This window comes from Arvicola amphibius, chromosome 14 (assembly GCF_903992535.2).
Source record: "Arvicola amphibius chromosome 14, mArvAmp1.2, whole genome shotgun sequence".
Classification (NCBI taxonomy): Eukaryota; Metazoa; Chordata; class Mammalia; order Rodentia; family Cricetidae; genus Arvicola; species Arvicola amphibius.
Genome location: NC_052060.1, coordinates 1,459,446 through 1,480,033, shown reverse-complemented (window position 1 = coordinate 1,480,033; position 20,588 = coordinate 1,459,446). Strand labels below are relative to the sequence as shown.

The window sequence follows — 20,588 nt, the reverse complement described above, 5'->3', positions numbered from 1 at the left end:
TGTCTAGAGCGAAAGTGATAGACAGGGGCATCACTGAAATGGCCTAGGAGAAGCTTAATTTCTGGATAGACTAAGCTGAGGGAGGAGGTGTGTCTCCTCTCCTGCCGAGCCTGGCAGCCTCCCCTCCTCCAGTCTCCCCGCCCTGATCCACCATCCGTCAACTTCCGCCCAGGCCGGGATCTGTCACAACCCGAGGTAGAAATTCAGGTTTCCCTGGCCTGGAACCCACAGCGGCTCCCGCAGGATGGGTGCCTGGAGGGCCGCGCTCCCATTCCAGCCCGGCTGAGCCTTCTTTATCTGCCTGAGCCCCCTCCTTTGCCTTGGATGCTTCAGGGTTTGAACTCGGGACTTCTCAGTGTGACTGGCTCAAGGGTATGTGGGATGAGGTGGGCAGCTTGCTTTCAGTGGTTATGGGGGAGGGTGATGCCGAGCTCCAGGGAGCCAGACAGCAGAGGCACAGAGACAAGGGGGCTGTAGAGTTTGGGAGCCTGCCAGGGACTCCTGCCCAGGCCACTCCCAGGAAATGCAGATGGCCAAGCTGGCAGATAAACTGGCATGCCCCTGCCCCCGAAGAAGAAGGCTAGATAGGCCCAATTAAGCACAAGTAGAGACCCTGGGGGCTAGGGAAAGAGTGGGCTGCCTGCCTGGATTGGAATGAGTAGCAGGCAAAAGGTGTAGCCACAGCTGAATGACAGGCCAGCCTGGGGACCTTCCCTTTTCATACAGGAATGATCAGGGCTCTGGACCATGGGGGCAGGAGATGCTAAGGGGCAAGAGTGGAAAGGTACTCCTGGGTAAGAAAAGAGAGGTGGGATTTTAATAGGAGGAGACCAGAGGCACAGCATGGGCCACTCCAGGACCCCTATCTAGAGGGGAGGAGGAGGCAGCATTGAGGCTGTGAGTGGAATGGAAGCGAGACTCTGAGGGCCCTTCCAGAGAGGAACTTCTACCCCCTGGAGCTCTCCTATTGGCCCTCAGGAAGGGTGTGGTAAGCACTGCTCACCCAGAAAGTGCCTGTTTCCCCAGAGCCATCTGGTGACAGTCTCTGTCTGACCATGGCCCTACCATCCCCGGGCCAGGACCCCTGGAGTCTCCTGGGTGGTTTTTTCTTCCAACTGCTCCTGCTGCTGTCACTGCCACCTGCTACTGGGACTGGTGGGCAGGGGCCCATGCCCAGAGTCAAATATCATGCAGGTAAGTGCCTGGTAACTGGGAGGTATGGATGTTAGTGTAATAAAGATGCAGGGGTCAAGAAAGGGGAAGGGGCTGTCAGAGGGAGGGCAATGGAACGAGAAACAGAGATACCAGGGAGTAGTGGAGGGCCTGGGAGAAGGGAAGACCACTTGAGGCACAAATTGATCAGGAAGGGAAGGCATGGCTGCTGTTACCTTTCTTCTGCTAAGCCAGTGATTTTTCTTCCTCTCCTCAAGTGTCCTGTCACCAAGCAAGACACCTTAAATTCCTGACTGCTTTCACAGCTCCAGGTGTCCCAAAGCTAAAGCCCATGCTAGATTGTCTATGGAACTGGTTATTCCAAGCCAACCGCAGAGATCACACAAGGCCAGGTTGTGTCCATAGGATGGGCACCATGAGAAGGTGCCAGCTCATCTGGGGGTGAGCTGGAGAGTGACACCCAGCCTCAGTGATTTCCTGCTGGGGTTGTGGGGCTTCTGAACCCTCTTATTCTAGGAAATACCCCAAAGGAAGTGTTACACACACACACACACACACACACACACACACACTCCATGTACCATCCGGGTAGGAATTAGGCAGTTTTGTTCACAGCTTAGCAGCCTTCTGGGCAGAATGGCAACGGAGATGAAGTGTTGGTGGAAAGAGGGATATCCCTAGGTGGATGGGAATGCAGACACAAGCAAGACTGGGCTTCAAGGGGAAGCGGGTGAGGCCTCAGGATGAGGAGAGCACAGAGTTCAGGGCAGGGCAGCTCATGAGTACCTTTCCCACGTGGTCTTCTGACTCCTCCTGGTCCTAAGATTCCTTGATACCAACATGGCAAGAAACAGGCTGTGGGCATCTAACCAAATGTGCAAGTGGGGGAGGGGGTCTAAAGTGCTCACTCCTCCTGGCTGATGTGCCAGTTCAGCGGGAGCTCACACACTCACACACGTGCAAGGGCACACATGCTACCACACTAGGCAGTGAACGGGACCTAATAACCAACATACTTAGCCTGTCCCAGTGGCATTGAGGCATGCCCACACTGCTGGGCTCAAGAGGGAGAGGATGAGGCCTTTCTCATCACGGAATTGCTGGTGGTGGGAGATTAGAGCAAGAGAAGGGAACAGGGGAAGTGGAGGTGGCAGGGGTCCATAACTATGACACATCTTGAAGCAGACAACAGTCACCTCTGCTGCTTGTGGCTGAGAACCCTTTCCTGTGTCCCCCAGCTTGCCTCACTGCAGCCCCGCCAGGCCTGAGAATGGCATTGTTTTACTTCACTTCATTTCCTGTCTGTGTCTTGCGCAGGCTTCCCCACTACCCCCAGCCCCACCATGTCCTCAGCACCCCTCTCTTCCGGAGACTCAACACACAAGGCACAGGTGTCTGCTGTCGGAGGTTCAGGGAAAAGGGGGCTGTGGGCATAAGAGCTGGCCCAGCTACTGAGGCCTGCCGCCTCTCCCCCACCTTTTCCTCAGGAATCAGCTGCTGTTCACAGTTCCTCCTCATCCTCTCCTTATCACTGCCCCCCAACAGGAGATGGGCACAGGGCCCTCAGCTTCTTCCACCAGAAAGGCCTCCGAGACTTTGACACGCTGCTCCTGAGCGCAGATGGCAACACTCTCTATGTGGGAGCTCGGGAGGCCATCCTGGCCCTGAATATCCAGAGCCCAGGAATCCCCCAGCTGAGGAGTATGGTGAGGAGGCTGGAGACCAGGGTCTGATGGGAAGTAAGGACAGCTCTGCTTGCTGTGAAGAGCCACCTGCCACTCTCTGACTCAGCAGTGACAGGATGGAAATGCCACTGTGGTCTCACCGCTTAGCCCTGAATACCGATTGAGTAACATCAGCTGCTGAAATGGCTGATATGAAAATCACTGGCAAAAGAGAAAAACATTGACTCAAATCAGTGACTCAGATAATTTGATGTGCCCCTACCTACTAGAGAAATCCTTGAGTCTTGAGTTATCTTCATCCCAATGATAGCAAGACGTGGGAAAGAGGGAGGGGAGGAAGGCCTGTGGCGTGGATTTTTCCTGGTGTCTGCACATATGGCGTATGGATTAGAACTGCAGAGTCCTGGGCTAGGAATGTAGTTCTGGGGCCGAGCACCTTGTCTGGAGTGCGGAAGGACCTGCGTTTCATATCTGTACCCCTATGTGGCATCTCTGATGGGTGGCTCAGGAGCCGGCAGTTTGCCCCAGGAAACGTGTGGGTTATAACCACTGCTGTGTATGCCAGGCACTTATGCATGCGATCTAACTGCAACCGCCAACAGCCTGTGACCTGAGCCAGAGTGTATAGTCGGTTGGTTGCAGAGTCTAGATTTGAACTCTAATCTGTCCGGTTCTGCCATAGAGCCATGTCCTGATACTATGGAAGCTACAGTTCCAATCCAAGTGGTGTTGTGACTGCCTATCAGACAGAACACCACTACCTACCTTACTAGTGTTTTTACACCAGAGCTGGAGAGGGGATGGTGGCTTATAGAAAAACCAAAGACCTCATTTCCTTTCATCTGCTCCTCGTAACTCTCCACTTTAGATACCCTGGCCAGCCAGTGAGAGAAAAAAGAATGACTGTGCCTTTAAGAAGAAGAGCAGTGAGGTGAGTGCAGCCTGTGCCCAGGCTGGACCTCTGGTTACAGAAGCCTGGACCTGAGGCCATCATGGGCAACCTCTGCGTATGCGGGTGACCCCTGGGCATAGGGGAACAGCTTGTAAGACCCCCCAGGAGGGAGTTTAGGGTGAGAGGCTAGGCAACTTGGTTTCTCTGCTTCCCCTAGACACAGTGTTTCAACTTCATCCGCGTCCTGGTCTCTTTCAACGCCACTCACCTCTATGCCTGTGGGACCTTTGCCTTCAGCCCTGCTTGTGCCTTCATTGTGAGTTCTCTGAGCCGGCTTGTTCACAGGCTCCTAGCTCCTCTCTCACACCCACCCCGCCCTATAGCTTTGGGAATCTCAGGTCCCTGAGGACCCTCATAAGATTCCTGGCCCCAGACCAATGTCCCTCTCTGTGCCTTGTGCTCCTCATCTATGAGATGTGCGACCCTGGCATTCCGGGCTCCCAGCCTCTTCCCCCCTCTAGGAACTCCAAGATTCCTACCTGTTGCCCATCCTAAAGGACAAGGTCATGGACGGGAAGGGCCAAAGCCCCTTTGACCCGGCTCACAAGCACACGGCTGTCTTGGTCGGTGAGTACCACCAGGCTTCCCAGACCAGGCTAAAACTTGCCTTTTCTAAGTCACTCTGAGAAAAGCAAGGCACGCCAGTTGTCCAAAGAAAGGGACAGAGGGAACCAGGGGCTTCAGAGGGCAAGATCAGAGGGATGGCCAGAAAATCCAGCCATTAGCCCCTCCTGAAACCGTCCCCAAAGGGGTGCAAGAAAATCCATGTGGGGAGATAACAGGCCTGGTTGTCTCCAGGTGAGCCCTGAGGTTCAGCTGCTTGTTTATCTGTACACAGGCAAAGGCCTCTCCTGACGCTCTCCACATTGAGCCAGGTACTGAGGGGATACAAGGAAGTTATGTGTCTCTGCGTGGACACAAAGCATCTCAGACTTCCCACCCTGGCTTCCTACAGGACATGGCCTTTGTCTTTTGAGCAGACTTAAAAGATAGGCAGGGACCCAGGGTGTGGGAGCACAAGACAGTCATTTTCTGGGATTAGTGTTTAAGGAAGGACCAGAAAAAGGCTCCACAGGCCACTGTGGCTAGAGCCATCGAAGGGTGGCCTGCTGTGTGTGTGGAGACAATATGAGCTGGGCTTCGGGGTTCTGCAAGACGGTACAGGATAGGAGGAAGGCATGTCTGAAGAGGGCAGGCAGCCTCCCGTACACCTGCTTCTCCTTGCTCTCCCTGGTTCTAGACGGGATGCTCTACTCGGGCACCATGAACAACTTCCTGGGCAGTGAGCCCATCCTGATGCGGACACTGGGCTCCCAGCCTGTTCTCAAGACTGACATCTTCCTCCGCTGGCTGCACCGTAAGGCCCTGACTCCAGTCAGCATGAGCTTGGGACCCCTTCCTGCCCCTGGGTCTGTGATTTGCTTTGATTCACTCAGCTCTCTTTGGAAAAAATAATCAAAGAAGTACATACAGCTGACTGGGGTGATGCACGACTTTAATTCCAACATTTGGGAGGCAGAGGCAGCAGCAGGTGGACCCTGAAGGGCGGCCAGCCAAAGCTATAGTGAGATAACATCTCTAAAAGAAAGAGCACATATGTCTCAGCAGTGGAATGGGAGGCGCTCTCTGTCCTGGCCTCAGAGCCCACCTATGTGTCACCAGGGGACCTGAGCATCCTGATGTTCAGTCCCCTAAGCCTCTCTGTCCTGCCCCCACAGAGGATGCCTCCTTCGTGGCAGCCATCCCATCTACCCAGGTCGTCTATTTCTTCTTCGAGGAGACAGCCAGCGAGTTTGACTTCTTTGAGGAGCTGTACATATCTAGGGTGGCTCGAGTCTGCAAGGTCTGCCCCTTGGTCTGGTGGAGGGCTGGCTGCCAGGGAGCCAATAGGAGTGGGGAGAGGCGGGTGCAGGTCCATGCATGAAAAGACCACCCCTGTGACTCCATTGGTTCCCCCTAGAACGACGTGGGTGGTGAAAAGCTGTTGCAGAAGAAGTGGACCACCTTCCTGAAGGCCCAGCTGCTCTGCACCCAGTCAGGCCAGCTGCCATTCAACATCATCCGCCACGCGGTCCTGCTGCCCGCCAATTCTTCCTCCGTTTCCCGCATCTATGCAGTCTTTACCTCTCAGTGGTGAGCAGCAGGGCAGGGCAAAGGGGGCTCTGGAATACGAGGGAGGCGGGGCCTGGAGAAAGTCTACTTTATACTCTGCACTTTACACAGGAAAGCTTTGAGCCTTCCAAAGGTGTTCAGCTGCAGGGATCCTGCTGTCTTTTATGCCTCAGGAGAAACAAGCACAGAGACTAGCTTTACTTTGCCTACTTCCAAAAAGGATGAAAGTTTACAGAAGGCAGACACTAAAACTCAGCAATATACACAGCGTGGTGGTGCATGCATGTAATCTCAGCACTTGGAAGGTAGAGGCAAGAGGATAAGGGAATTGGAGGCCAGTCTACACGGAGAGAGCTTGTCTCCAGCAAAACATCGTGAAAAGGCTAGACTGGGTGGTGAGAGAGGAGGTCCAGGAGCTCACGGACTGATGCCTCCCAAATAAGCAAGGACTGCGGTGCGGCTCAGCTGGTAGAAGGCTTGCCTAGCATGTACAAAGACCTGTAGTTTGATGGTTTACTCTTTTGGCTCTTTTTTGGGTGGGGGCCGCCACCCAGCTCCCAAGTAAATCGCACATGGAGGCTTATTCTTAGGAACGCCCAGCCTTGGCTTGGCTTGTTTCTTGCCAGCTTTTCTTAACTTTACGTCATCCTGTCTAACTTTTGCTTCTGGGCTCTTTCCTTTTCTTACTTCTGTGTATTTACTTTCACTCTTACTCCATGGCTGGCTGGGTGGCTGGGCCCTGACGTCTTTCCTTGTTCTCTCCTAGCTCCTCCTGCTCCTCAGTTCTCTCATTTATCCTCTCTGCCTGCCAGCCCCGCCTAACCTTGCTCCTTCCTTGCTAATGGCCATTCAGCTCTTAATTAGATCCTCAGGTGTTTTAGAGGGGCAAAGACTCACAACTTCAGCCGGGTGGTGGTGGCGCACGCCTTTAATCCCAGCACTCGGGAGGCAGAGGCAGGCGGATCTCTGTGAGTTCGAGACCAGCCTTGTCTACAAGAGCTAGTTCCAGGACAGGCTCTAAAGCTGCAGAGAAACCCTGTCTCGAAAAACAAAAAACAAAACAACAACAAAAAAAAGAATCACAACTTCACAGAGTTAAACAAATGCAGCATAAACAAAAGCAACATGCCTTAAAATAATAATCCCCAACAAAGCCCTGATCCCCGGACCTACAGGTAGTGGGACAAGAGACGTGGGGGAAGAAAAGGCTCTTGAGAAGATCAGACAGACATTCAAGGTCGTTCTCAGGTGCACAGTGAGGACAGCCTTGACTACTGGAGAATGTCTCAAAAAAAAAAAAAAAATGAACAACCAAACAAAAACCCCATCAGTTAGGTAAGGAAGTGGAAATAAAAGGAAATCTCCCGCAGGTAGGGAGAAGATCTGTGTAGCACAAATCCTATGGCCATACTAGCCACAAATTTTTCTCCAACTTCTTAGTGGCCAGGGCCCAAAGGGAGGCTGCTATGACTGAAAAACCAGGAAGGCCTTGTTCACAGAAACAAGAAAGGTTTAACTGATTTGCCAAACCACAGCCATGGTCACCATATTTAGGCACCTGCCAACAATGTGCCGGGAAGCAAAGGTTTCTGGTGTGCAGGGTCTGGTGAAGTGAGGTGCAGAGCTGAGAGCCTAGTGTGTTACAGAGTGAGAGGCCTCCGGTTCAGCACAGTTCAGAACTAGCAAAGCTGTGGCTCATTCTCTGAGGACCAAGAATCCAGGGACCAAAGAAGGCTACGTGTGAATCCAGCCTGAAGCCGGTTCTACCACTCATCCTGTGGACACAGCCTGGGCAAGACAGGCAGGGGCCACCCCAGGGGCTGTGCCCCAATTAATCCTCATTAGGAACAGTCATGTTTCAGATCCTGTGATGGGCTTCTAGCCAGGCCTCAATGCAGAGCCAGGGAACCCTATGGGGCTTATCATCAGCAAGGGAATAGAACCTTCGCGCTTGGCCTGTCTCCTACCCTCTGGGCCTGCTGGGATCCACTGAGCTCTCCGGGGCTGGAGGGGTAGGGTTTGTTAAGTGGAGGAACCCGCACTGAGTGCTCTCTCGGCTCCCGCTATCTTCAGGCAGGTTGGTGGGACCAGGAGCTCGGCTGTCTGTGCCTTCTCTCTCACCGACATCGAGCGTGTTTTTAAAGGGAAGTTCAAGGAGCTGAACAAGGAAACTTCCCGATGGACCACTTACAGGGGCCCGGAGGCCAACCCGAGGCCAGGCAGCGTGAGTACCGCCTACCTGTCCCAGAGTCTCCCGGAATACATGTGAAAAATGCCCACACACCAGCCCATGTGCCGCAGATGTCCGATACCACCTTACATCCAGAATGGTCGCCGGGGCCACCTCTTTCCAGTGCTAAGTGAACACAGATGCCTGGCTATATCGCCGAGGAATTAAGAGCACATGGGCTGGGCACTAAGCACAGTCCTAGGAGCTTTGCCCTCACTTTGTTGTTTTCAGATTGGGTCTCACATAACCCAGGCTGGCCTTGGACTCCTGATTACCCTACCTCCACCTCCCAATTTGCCTAGATGTCGGGCATGTGCTACCATGTCCGGCTTTTCACCTGCATATTATCCTGTAACTTTTTTAAACTCTGGATTCTGTGTTTGCATATTCAAGAGTCAGATAGGCTGAATGTTTGGTGTATGCCTGTAGTCTCTGTACTCCAGTGGACGCAGAGGCAGGGCGATCAGTGCAAACTCAAGGCAAACTCAGGCTACACAGCAGGATTCTATCCCAAAGATGACAGAATGGGTAAACAAATACAAAATCAAGGAAATCTACCGACTGGTGCTGAACCTCCAGTCCCATCCCAGGCTGGCCTCAGACTCACCTCCCACCTCAACACCAAGTGCCAGGGTTACGGGAGTGCCCCGCCCCTGCCCCTTCCACTTCCTCCCTGCTCCATGTCACAGCATTGGTAGCTTGAAATCATTTTAAAGGCTGTGTGCATCTTGGAAATTAGCAAACTCTGCAAATCAGCTTTCCAGTCCCTTCCTTTCCAATGCCCTAGTCCTAACCTCTGTGTGAGCTGTAGAAAATGAGAATCAAACCCAGGGCCTCGCATACGCCCGGCAGGTGCTCTAACACTGTCACACTCACACCCACCACCCCTAGTAATTTTTTTTAATTTTTTTTTCAAGACAGGGTTTGTCTGTAGCTTTTGAAATTATTTATTTGTTGTCTGTCAATGCATGTGGGTGCAACTGTGCCGTGGCGTATGATGTTGTCTGTGAATGCGTGTGTGGGTGCATGTGTGTGTGTCATGGTGTATGATATTGTCTGTGAATGCATGTGTGGGTGCATGTGTGCCGTAGCGTATGATATTGTCTGTGAATGCGTGTGTGGGTGCATGTGTGCATGGCATATGTTTAAAGATTAGGGGACAATTTTAGGGAGTTTATTTCCTTCTGCCATTGTCAGCTTTACCTCCTGAGCCAACTCACCAGCTCCCATCATAGTAATTTTGGCAAGATTAATAATATATATTAATATATCCACAGCTGAGCCAGGTAGTAAGCCACAATTCCTTTTCCTCTTCATTTACTTTTTTGTTTTCCCGGGGTTAGTAGTTATCCTAATCTTTTTTGCTGTTTTTTTCTAAGTCCTTAGATTCATTTCAACCTTTTCCTGACCTCAAGTCAAGCTGTTGGCTCTTTAAAAATAATTCCACTCTCCATGAAAGCCTATTGGCTGCAGCTGAGATTGCTGACTTCCTCCTCTTCCTGGAGAGTCCCTGGTCACTCTCCAGTGACCAATTTTCTGTTTCTTGCATTCATACCAGGGCTGCATCCTCCTTTTCTGTTTCTCCCTCTCCCTCGTTTGTTTTTTGAGGCAGGGTTTCTGTGATGTAATAGCAGAACAGCTTTAGCTGTCCTGGAACTCTCTCTGTAGTCCAGGCTGGTCTCCAACTCGTAGAGATCCCCTGCCTATGCCTCCCAAGTACTGAGATTAAAGGCTGTGCCACCATGGCTTTCTTCCCCCCTCTTCTTTCTTTTGAGACAGAAGTTTTGTGACTCAGGCTGGCTTTGAACTCTATGTAGTTGGAGATAACCTTGAATTTCTGGTCTCCTGTCTCCATCTTAGTACTGGGCGTGTAAACAGGCACCGTCAGGACCGGTCCCTGTGACCCAAAGCTTCCTGCATGCTAGGCAGACATTCTCCTAACAGAGCTGTCCCCACCCTCTACCCTAACTACCTCATTTTAGTAGCCGTCATCCTCTATAGACTCTGACAAAATAAACATACAGGAGCTGAAATTTTGGAGATGTTGGATGCTGAAAACCACATTTGTTCCACTCTCATGGTTAACGGTTTGGTTAGAAATATGTAACTTTGGAACTGGAACTATTTCTTGCAAACTTTCAAAGACTCACTCTGCTTCTAGTTTGTTTGTTTTTCAAGACAGGGTTTCTCTTTGTAGCCCTGGCTGTCCTGGAACTTGCTCTATAGACCAGGCTGACCTCGAACTCAGATCCGCCTGCCTCTGCCTCCTGAGTGCTGGGATTAGAGGTGTGCGCCGCTGCCACCACCACCAGGCAAGGCTCACTCTGTTACCTGTAACTTCTGGAGCTGCTTTGTAAATGTCCTAAGCTGTTTGGGCACAGAACCCTTTGGATGTAACTTATTTTGTCTCACTGGACCTATAATGTTTAAGTTATGTATTTGTTTGGTTGTTTGCTTGTTCTGTGTGAGGGGCCAGAGGTCAGTTTACAGGCGTCACTTCCATCCTTCCGTTAGGGAGAGAGCACAGGCCATCCTCCTCAGGCTTGGCATTGGCACCTTTACCTGCTGCGCCACCTGCCAGTCCCTGCTGCTCGCATGGTCACCCCGTGGACCACTTTAGCCAGGAACTGCTATTCATTTCTTCAGTTCTAAGAAACATTCTTGTGTTCCTCATCTCAGTCACTGTTCTATTGCTGTGAGGAAACACCATGCCAAGGAAGCAGCTTAAGAAAGAAAACGTTTAATTGGGGGTCTCGCTTCCAGTTTCAGAGGCTGCCTGAGGAGTCCAGGCATGGGCACTGGATCCCCTGGACCTGGAGTTACAGATGCTGTGAGCCACTCTGTGGGGGCTGGGGACTGAGCTCAGGTCCTCTGCAAGAGCGGTTCATACTCTTTACACTGAGCCATCTCTCCAGCTCCCTTATTTTAATTTAATTTTTTGAAATAGATTTTGCTATGCAACTCAGCCTGGCTTCAAAATTGCAATTCTCTTTCCTCTGGGTTTCAAGAGTAGGGGTGACAGACATGTGCCACCACTCACACTATTAGACTTCTAATAGTCTAGTCATGTCACAGATAACATAAAGGGGTTTTGGTGTGTGTCTGTATGCACATATCTATGTGTGTGCGTGCATGCATGTGTGTGTGCATGCATGATATAGGCCAGAGGTTGATGATCTGTTTCTTCCTCAATTGTTCCACTATCTTTCTTTTTTACTTTTCTCTTTCTTTTCGGTTTTTCAAGAAAAGGTTTCTCTGTGTAACAACCCAACTTTCCTGGAACTTACTTTGTAGACCAGGTTGGCCTCGAACTCACAGAGATCTGTCCGCTTTTGCTTTCCATATGCTAGGACTACTATGTCCAGCCTTCCATCTTGGTTTCTTTTGTTTTGTTTTGTTTTGTTTTTGAGACTGAACTCTCACTGAACCTGGAGATCATTGATTGGTTGGATTGGCTGTCCATCAAACCCTAGCCAGCACTGGAATTACAGGCGCACACTGCACCTGGCTTTTAAGGGGCTGCTGGGGACCCAAACTCACATTCTTTTCTTTTTCTTTTTCTTTTTTTCTTTTCTTTTTTTTTTTTTTTGATGTTTAATGTTTTATTCAGTAATCCTCCACTTCAATTTTTGAGACAAATTCTCTCACTGATGTGGAGATGACTGGTTGGCTAGACTAACTGGCCAGCACACCACTGCTATCTATGGTCTTATCTCTGCCTCCCAGCCCTTTAAATACAAGCTCACATTCTTAAGCTTGCGTATTTATTGATTAAGTCATCTTCCCGGCCTCTCCCCTCCCCCCCCCCCCTTTTTCAGACAGGGTTTCTCTGTGTAGCCCTGGCTGTCTTGGAACTCTGTAAACCAGGCTTGCTTGAACTCTGAGATCTGATTGCCTCTGCCCCATCTGGCTACCCAGCCCCCAAAATTTAAAAAATGTGGTTTGTTTACTTGACTCAAGATCCAAATAAGATCTACAAATTGGTTTTTCGAGACAAGGGTTTTCTGTGTTGCCCTGGCTGTCCTGGAACTCACTCTGTAGACCAGGCTGGCCTTGAACTCACAGAGATATGCCTGCATCTGCTTCCAAAGTGTTGGGATTAAAGGCATGTGCCACCACCATCCAGATAGATTGTTTTTTAAAGTCTCTTATCATTTATACTTTATTTTCTTTTTAAGATTTATTTTTATAGCTAGGTTATTTATTTTTGTTTATGTGTATGTCTATGTGTGTGTTTCTGTGTATGTCACATTTGTGCAGGAGCCCACAGAGGTCAAAAGAGGTCAGATCCCCTGGAGATGGAGTTCAGCACAAGCATTCTCTATCCTGAGCCATCTCTCCTGCCCCACTCCCTTTGTCTTGCTGTTAACTTGTCTTATAGAGTTGTCTAGTCTACATCCTATAGTGATGTTTCTGTGATGTAGTTTATCTAGTTGTGTGTGTGTAAGATGTGAGTGTGTGAATGAATGTGTGTGTGCGTTGAGACTGGGTCTCAGGTAGCTCAAGCTGTCCTTGGACTCTCACTTCAGCTAAGGATGACCTTAACCTCTGACCCTCTTGCTTCACTTCCTGAGTGCTGGGTTTTCAGGTTTGCCAGGTCAGTGAGATTAGAGACTTGGTCAGAGTCGGCTTGGATTTGCAGGTGAGTGTTGCTGCCCGCCCCTCCATTGCGATATGAGGCACCTGCCTGTTCTCACCTGAGGTAAGGGCTCCTCTCATTTCAGGAATGAGATAGCATCCTCCCTCTCTGCCTAGGAATGAGATTTTCTGTGACATTTTCTTCTTTTTGAGTTGTTTTTGTTTCCTCTTAGGTATTTCTGCTTTTCCTTTCCCTCTTCCCTCTCTACACCTCTTTCTCTCTCTAGTTAAAGAAATGGGGCCTGGAAAGATGTCTTAGTGGTACAAAGCACTGGCTGCTCTTCCAAAGGACTTGGGTCTGATGACCAGTACTCACACGGTGGCTCCCAACCTTCTGTAACTTCAGCTCTAGAGGATCCAACACCCTCTTCTGGCCTTCCTTCCTGGGCATGCACAGAGTACACAGATGAACATATAGAAAAAAACATCCTTTTACATAAAGTTAAATGTAAATAAAAATATTGTGGGGTGGTAGGGAAGTTTGGACCCAGGGTCTCTGTTATGTTGCCCTGGCTGGCCTGGAACTTGTTGTGTAGACCAGGCTGGCCTCAAAGTCACAATCTCTATCTTTCCCTTTTTGGGGAAAAGGCATGTATTAGCACACCTCGCTTGTGTGTGTGTGTGTGTGTGTGTGTGTGTGTGTGTGGTGTGTGTGTGTGTGTGAGAGAGAGAGAGAGAGAGAGAGAAAGAGAGAGAGAGAGAGGTGAGTCACCACACCTGGCTTCGTCTTGTGTTATTTTCCTGTGTGGTTTAGTTTCTCTTTGTTGTAGTTTACCTATGAATCTGGTGTTCCTTGGCTATGTGCACTTACTTACATAAAATGCGATGGTTTACACCTGTAATCTCAGCACTCAGGAGACTGAGACAGATTGAGAGTTCAACACCAGCCTGGGCTTTGCAGCCACATCATGTCTGGAATTTTAGAAAGCGTGAGAGAGAGTCTGGAGAGGTGGCTCAGTGGTGAAGAGTGCTTACTGGCAGCACTCGGGAGGCAGAGGCAGGTGGATCTCTGTGAGTTCGAGACCAGCCTGGTCTACAAGAGCTAGTTCCAGGACAGACTCCAAAGCTACAGAGAAACCCTGTCTCGAAAAACCAAAAAAAAAAAAAAAAAAAAAAAAAAGGAATAAAATGCAATATTTAAAAATATTTTTAAAAAATCTCCATAGCAGAAGGCAAGAATAGGTACATGTATCCTTTGCTGGCTTAAAAGCAAGATAGAGATGTTGTTGTCTAGATGTGGTCACCTCACTTTACAGGTGAGGAGTTTGTGGCTCAAAGGGGTGAAGTCTCTTCTGCTGCTGCACCCCGTAGTAACTGCACTCCGCGGCTTTCAGGTGACAGTGGCTTCAGGATGATATTTTTGGATAGGAAGGAAAATTCTCTTCAGCAAATATGCTCTCCAGTTGACAGGGCCTCCAGGAACAGCCAGTCCAACACCCTCGAGCATGAGTGAGAAAAGGGGGGCTCAGAGTGGAGGAGGAACTCCCCCCAGTCACGAAGCAAGTTCATACAAAACTGCCACACCACCCTTCTCTGCCAGTCACTGACTCAGCACTTGTGCTGGGTGCCATGCCTGGGACCACAGCACGGCGTGCTTGCCTGAGGATGCAGGCACCGAAGAGCAGGGCTGTGGGAACAGCTAACACAGTGCTCAGGGCCTGCCGCCCTGCCTTCGTTATTAGTGCATTTCAGCCCGACAGAGAGCCTGGGGGTACTGGGTCTGAGTTTTATTTAATATTTATGTATTTATTTATTATGTATACAATATTCTGTCTGTATGCCTGAAGGCCAGAAGAGGGCACCAGACCTCATTACAGATGGTTGTGAGCCACCATGTGGTTGCTGGGAATTGAACTCAGGACCTTTGGAAGAGCAGGCAATGCTTTTAACCGCTGAGCCATCTCTCCAGCCCCTGGGTCTGAGTTTTTTTTTTTGTTTTGTTTTTTGTTTTTTTTTTTTTTTTGGTTTTTTCGAGACAGGGTTTCTCTGCAGCTTTAGAACCTGTCCTGGAGCTAGCTCTTGTAGACCAGGCTGGTCTCGAACTCACAGAGATCCGCCTGCCTCTGCCTCCCGAGTGCTGGGATTAAAGGCGTGCGCCACCACCGCCCGGCCCTGGGTCTGAGTTTTAACCTCACCTGGAACTGAGGAGTGTCCAGAGGAAAGGGCAAAGGAGAGAGTGGCGGGGGGGGGGGGGGGGGGGGGGGGGGGGAGGGGGGAGTGCAGCCATGTTTGTGCTGAAGCGATCATGCCAGTTGACACATCTGCTTCCTTCCTCCTCTAGTGCTCCACAGGCCCGTCCTCGGACAAAGCTTTGACCTTTATGAAGGACCATTTCCTGATGGATGAGCATGTGGTAGCAAGGCCCCTGCTGGTGAAGTCTGGTGTGGAGTACACACAGCTTGCTGTGGAACGAGCTCAGGGTCTGGATGGGAGCAGCCATGTGGTCATGTACCTGGGCACATGTGAGTATAGGGGTCCAGAATATACCTGGGATAAGCAGAGCAGGGGCTGTATCCAGGCCGAGGCAGGAAAGCCTCTGAGTTCATTCATTTAGCGGGTGTTTGGGGTGCAAACTCCCTGCTGGACTCTGGAGACTCAGCGGAGTAGCCGGGCCATCCAGTCTCTAGCCTTCCTGAACTCTCAGGCTGCTGGAAAATACACACTGCACCTCCTCTGGTCTTAGAAGAGTTGCCTGCCTTCTGGGAGAAACCATAGCAGGGGTGGAGGGATGAGCAGGTAGAGTGGGTTGCATGGACTGAAAGGACCATCATGGGTGCCCTGGAGAAGGGAGGAGCCAGGCCCTTATTTTATATATTTGTTTGGTTGTTTGCTTTTGAGAGTATGTAGCCCTTGCTGGTCTCAAACTTAACTGTATAGCTAAAGCTGACCTTGAACTGATCCACCCGCCTCTACCTCCCAAGTGCTGGGATCACAGGTATATCCCACCATGCCTCAAAAGTCTGGTTTTATGTGGTATGCGGATCTAACGCAGGGCTTTATGTGCTACAGGCAAGCACTCTACCAGCTGGGATATGTTTTTAGCCCTATCATTTTTGAATAGACAGAAAAGACTAAAAGAATCCAGTGGAGAGGATGACCCAAAGATGGCAAGAGAAGAGACACTTGGCAGGTGGCTGGGCTGGAGATAAGGGAGCTGGTGTCTGAAAGTTTCTGTGTCTTCTAGGAGACAGGAGAACCAGGGTCAGGAGCCAAGAACTAGGGTGGGCTCAGGAGAGAGGGCTGGCTCTAACACTGGTTCTGGAAAGAGACGGACGGTCGGTTAGGGGATGTGGCTAGATTGTTAGAAGTTGAGGGCACGGTGCTTTACTGCAATAAAGCCACTGGCTTCACTCACTCTCCAGGCTGAGCTAGAAGGCACGTCTCTGCTACAGCTTTGCTGAGCGTACCCCAGGAAAGACAAACAAGGATTCCCATGCTGTGGAGTGGGTAGAGACAGACCATAACTGTTCTGAATGGGAACACTGCCTGGAGCTTTAGCTACAAGGTTTGAAAATCAGGTAGAGCAGAGTGAAGGGGGTCCCGCTAGGGGAGTCTGCCTTCTTAGTGACGGGTCTCATTCTAACACTCAGGGGAGATGACAACTTGGTGCATCTCTGTCTCTGTCTGTCTCTGTCTCTCTGTCTCTGTCTCTGTCTCTCTCTCTCTCTCTCTCTCTCTCTCTCTCTCTCTCTCTCTCTCTTTCAGTTTTTTGAAACAGGATTTCTCTGTATAACAGTTCTGGTTGTCCTGGAACTTGCTCTGTAGACCGGACTGGTCTCGAGCTCACAGAGATCCGCCTGCCTCTGCCTCTTGACTAAAGGTGTGCACCACCACCACCTGATATTTTATTTCATTTTTGAGACAGAGTCTCACCATATAACCCTTGACTGGCCTGACACTCACTATGTAGACCAGGCTGGCCCAGAACTTTATAAAGATCTTTCTGCCTCTGCTTCCCAAATGCTGGAATTAAAAGCATGGACCACCATGCCTTGTCCTTTTTGTTGTTGTTGATTATGATGTTGTTGTTGTTGTTGTGTTTGAGACAGGGTCTCAGTCTATAGTCCAAGCTGGCCTGGAACTCATAATTCTCCTGCCTCGGATTTCTGGGTGCTGGGAAGCTGCAACCATTAAAAGGGTAGTCAGAAGCAGGGCTTCTGTTATCATAGTTACTTGAGAGGCTGAGGCAGGAGGATTACTCTGGGCTACAGAGTAAGACTCTGTCTCAAAAAGCAAAAAGAGGGCTGGGAACGCAGCTCAAGGGGAGAACACTTATCAACACGAGAGGCCCTGAATTTAAGCCTTCGCTTACCCCATACTAGAAAAAGAAAGAAAGAGGCTCAGTTGTGAAGACCGGAACTCAGGCTCAGCACCCATGGAAGTGCTGGGTGCTGCAGAGTACCTATAAATCCAGCACTCGGGGTAGAGGGTGGGCAGATGGGTGGATTCCTGGTGCCGGTTTACTAGGCAGCCAGTCCAGACTGGTTCCAAGTTCCCTGAGAGACCCTGTCTCAGCAAATCCAGTAGAGTGAGTCAGATAGTTGACTTTGACGTCTGTCCTCCATGTGCATGTGTGCAAGCACACCTGGCAGGTGCATACATATCACACACACACACACATGCACACACACACACAAACCTCTTGGTCCCTGGACCACAGAGGGTCTCGAGTGCCTGGCCTGTTGGGCAAGTGTGTGAGGCCATGCGGGAAGCTCCACGTTCTCTTTGTCCCCCCAGCCACAGGATCCCTGCACAAGGCTGTGGTACCTGAGAACAGCAGCGCTTATCTTGTGGAGGAGATCCAGCTGAGCCCTGAGCCCGAGCCTGTTCAAAACCTGCAGCTGGCCCCCACCCAAGTGAGAAGAGACCCGAACAGAATATGGTCTTTCTGTGGGAATGAGCTGGGGCTCCTGACCCTGTCCCTTCTCTTCCAGGGTGCCGTATTCTCAGGCTTCTCAGGAGGCATCTGGAAAGTTCCTCGGGCCAATTGCAGAGTCTATGAGAGCTGTGTGGACTGTGTCCTTGCCAGGGATCCTCACTGCGCCTGGGACCCTGAGTCAGGGATCTGCAGCCTTCTGTCTGGCTCTACCCCGTGAGTGTTGGTCCTGCATGGGGGCTGGCGACAATCTGCCAGGGCTTTCCTTACACAGTTTCTGCCACTATTCCTTCCCCTCAAGGGGCACCAACACATTCACTCCCAGGTTCCATGCCGCTGAATCCAGTTCTAGAAGGTGGCCTTTTGCAGGGCGGTGTTGAAGGTGCCCTTGTTTCCTTCACCTGGTGGTCCTAGCCCTTCTTCCCTTTATCCTCCCTCCCCCTTCTGCTCCCACTTCTGTCTGTTGGCTCACCTTCCTTCTCAGGCTGTGTTTGCTCGCCTTCCTTCTCAGGAGCACCTGGAAACAGGACATGGAACAAGGCAACCCGGCGTGGGCGTGTGCTCGAGGCCCCATGGCCAGGAGCCCCAGGCGTCAGAGCCCCCCTCAACTTAGTGAGTGTGGGCTGGGGGAGGCTCCAGGGATGGACTGGAACCTGACTGTGGATAGGAGGAATTCTGAGCTGGAGCTGTACTAGGATCTAGGTTGAGGTGGTTGTGGGTTTGGTGTCTGCATTGGAATTAGGAATACTGGAGGCTTGCCTATAGCCACCCACACCATGCTGGGCCATGCACAGACCAGATCATGGATGATTTCAGAAACTAAGGGTTGGACCTGGTTAGACGTTAGCTGGGAGAAAGACTAGGGAGGAGGAAAGGAGGGTTTAGTTTGGAGTCTAGCTAGAAGGGGTGAGCCTTGAGTTTGGGAGTTGAAATGGAATCAGAAGACAGCCGGGTATGGTGGCTCATACCAGTGATCCTAGACATCAGGATTGCCAAGAGTTCAAGGCCAGCCTGGGCTACAGCGTGGGGCCAGATGCAAGTAAGGCTATCTCTCCCTTCCTCCTTCCTCCCTCCCCCTGAATGTGTCATTCTTTGCTGCCCTCCAGTTAAAGAAGTCCTGGCTGTCCCCAACTCCATCCTGGAGCTGCCCTGCCCTCGCCTGTCAGCCCTGGCATCTTACTACTGGAGTCACGGCAGAGCCACGATCCCAGAAGCCTCTTCTACCATTTACAATGGCTCCCTCTTGCTGCTGCCTCAGGATGGTGTTGGGGGCCTCTACCAGTGTGTGGCCACTGAGAATGGCTACTCATACCCTGTAGTCTCCTACTGGGTAGACAGCCAGGACCAGTCCCTGGCCCTGGATCCTGAACTAGCCGGTGTTCCCCGGGAACGTGTGGAAGTCCCACTGACTAGGGTTGGTGGCGGAGCGTCCACGGCTGCCCAGCGGTCCTACTGGCCCCATTTTCTCATCGTCACCGTCCTCCTGGCCATAGTGCTCCTAGGAGTACTCACCCTCCTCCTGGCTTCTCCACTGGGAGCACTACGGGCTCGGGGCAAGGTTCAGGGCTGTGGGACACTACCCCCCAGGGAAAAGGCCCCATTGAGCAGGGAACGGCATCTCCAGCCCTCCAAGGACTATAGGACCTCTGCCAGTGACGTCGATGCTGACAACAACCATCTAGGCACTGAAGTGGCTTAAAAGGAGGGTACAGATGGGAGCTGAGCAGGGAGAGCCCCTGGTCTGGTGCCTGAGTCTGGCACAGTGCCACCCTGACTAGGGTGAAAGGCTTTCCTGCTGTTGCGTGTCACCTGCAGCACCCAGTAGGGCCTCCCCTAGGGGACTCTCTTCTGTAAGCACATGGACTGTCTCCACACCTGTACCCATGCCAGGACAGGAAGAGCCAGACAGGAGTCTTCAGTCTTGACCAACCAACCCCAAGAGCTTCAGGAGACCCTGAAGCTGTGGCTGTCTAGGGTGACACACCCAAGCATCTGAGCAAGCTGGGTTGTTCCTGCAAACTTTATCCTGGAAGCTGCCACTCTGGAAGCAGCTGCTGCTTTGAAACACCAGCCCTCCCTTCTCCTGGGGTCGCCAAGATTCTTTGAGAGCTGGCCCCTGTGCTTCCCTGTACCAATCACACCCTACTGCTTGGGAAGTCTTTTCTGAAGTCTGATCACCTTCTTGCTTCAGTTTAAACAGGTTGTTACTGTCTCTGCCCTGACTGGAATGGCGGGCGTAATCTGAACCTTGTTCTCTTGTCTAGTGTGGCTGACCCCTTGAATTCCTCCTTCCTCGTCCCTTTGTTTTGGGATTCAGAAAACTGCTCGTCACAGACAATTTATTTTTTATTAAAAAAGATACAAGCTTTAAGCAAGGCTGATGATGTGCTGTCTTTGTTTTGGCCGAGTTCCCACCAGGGTAGCCTGTGTGGAAGTCGAGGTTTCCAGGTGGGCTCTGCAGCTCCCGCCTACCAGCCCCAGCCTGCCCCAGGCAGGGCTAGGACTGTGTGGAGCAGCCTCAACTGTGCCTGCTAGACACTGGCTGCCACATCTGCTGTCCCAGGGACTCCCACGCTCATCGCTCGTCGTGACTCTGGTTCAGCTCTGCCCCACCCCCACCCTGGCCCAATCCCTCCGCACTGCTGACAAGGCTCGCTCTACCCACACCTCCACACTGCCTTTTCCTCCCTCTGCCAGGAAGTCACACTCTGGCCTCCCATCTGAGGCTGCCTTCCCCTCTGTCCTCTAGTGGGAATTCCCAGCAGGCCCCCACCTCACCTAATTGGCTCCCTCCTCTTAACTACAGGTGTGCACACACGCAGTGAATAGGGGTAGCCACCTGTGATCTCAGCACTCAGGAGGCAGAAGCGAGAGAAGCAGCAGCAGCAGCTGAAAACCAGTCTTGGCTACATAGTAAAACTG

At 51.3% G+C, this 20,588-nt stretch overlaps 1 protein-coding gene across 1 annotated transcript; it reads left to right on the top strand.

Moving 5' to 3' along the window:
• Window positions 1-284: 284 nt before the first annotated feature.
• Window positions 285-20,041, top strand: Sema4a (semaphorin 4A). The gene is made up of 15 exons (XM_038311287.1): window positions 285-372; window positions 1,027-1,194; window positions 2,719-2,879; window positions 3,727-3,789; window positions 3,968-4,066; window positions 4,272-4,377; window positions 5,051-5,167; window positions 5,529-5,653; window positions 5,771-5,943; window positions 7,996-8,146; window positions 15,072-15,252; window positions 17,528-17,646; window positions 17,725-17,882; window positions 18,178-18,278; window positions 18,773-20,041. The coding sequence occupies exons 2-15, from the start codon at window positions 1,056-1,058 to the stop codon at window positions 19,363-19,365; spliced, it is 2,286 nt and encodes a 761-aa protein (XP_038167215.1). The 5' UTR covers window positions 285-372; window positions 1,027-1,055; the 3' UTR covers window positions 19,366-20,041.
• Window positions 20,042-20,588: the final 547 nt, after the last annotated feature.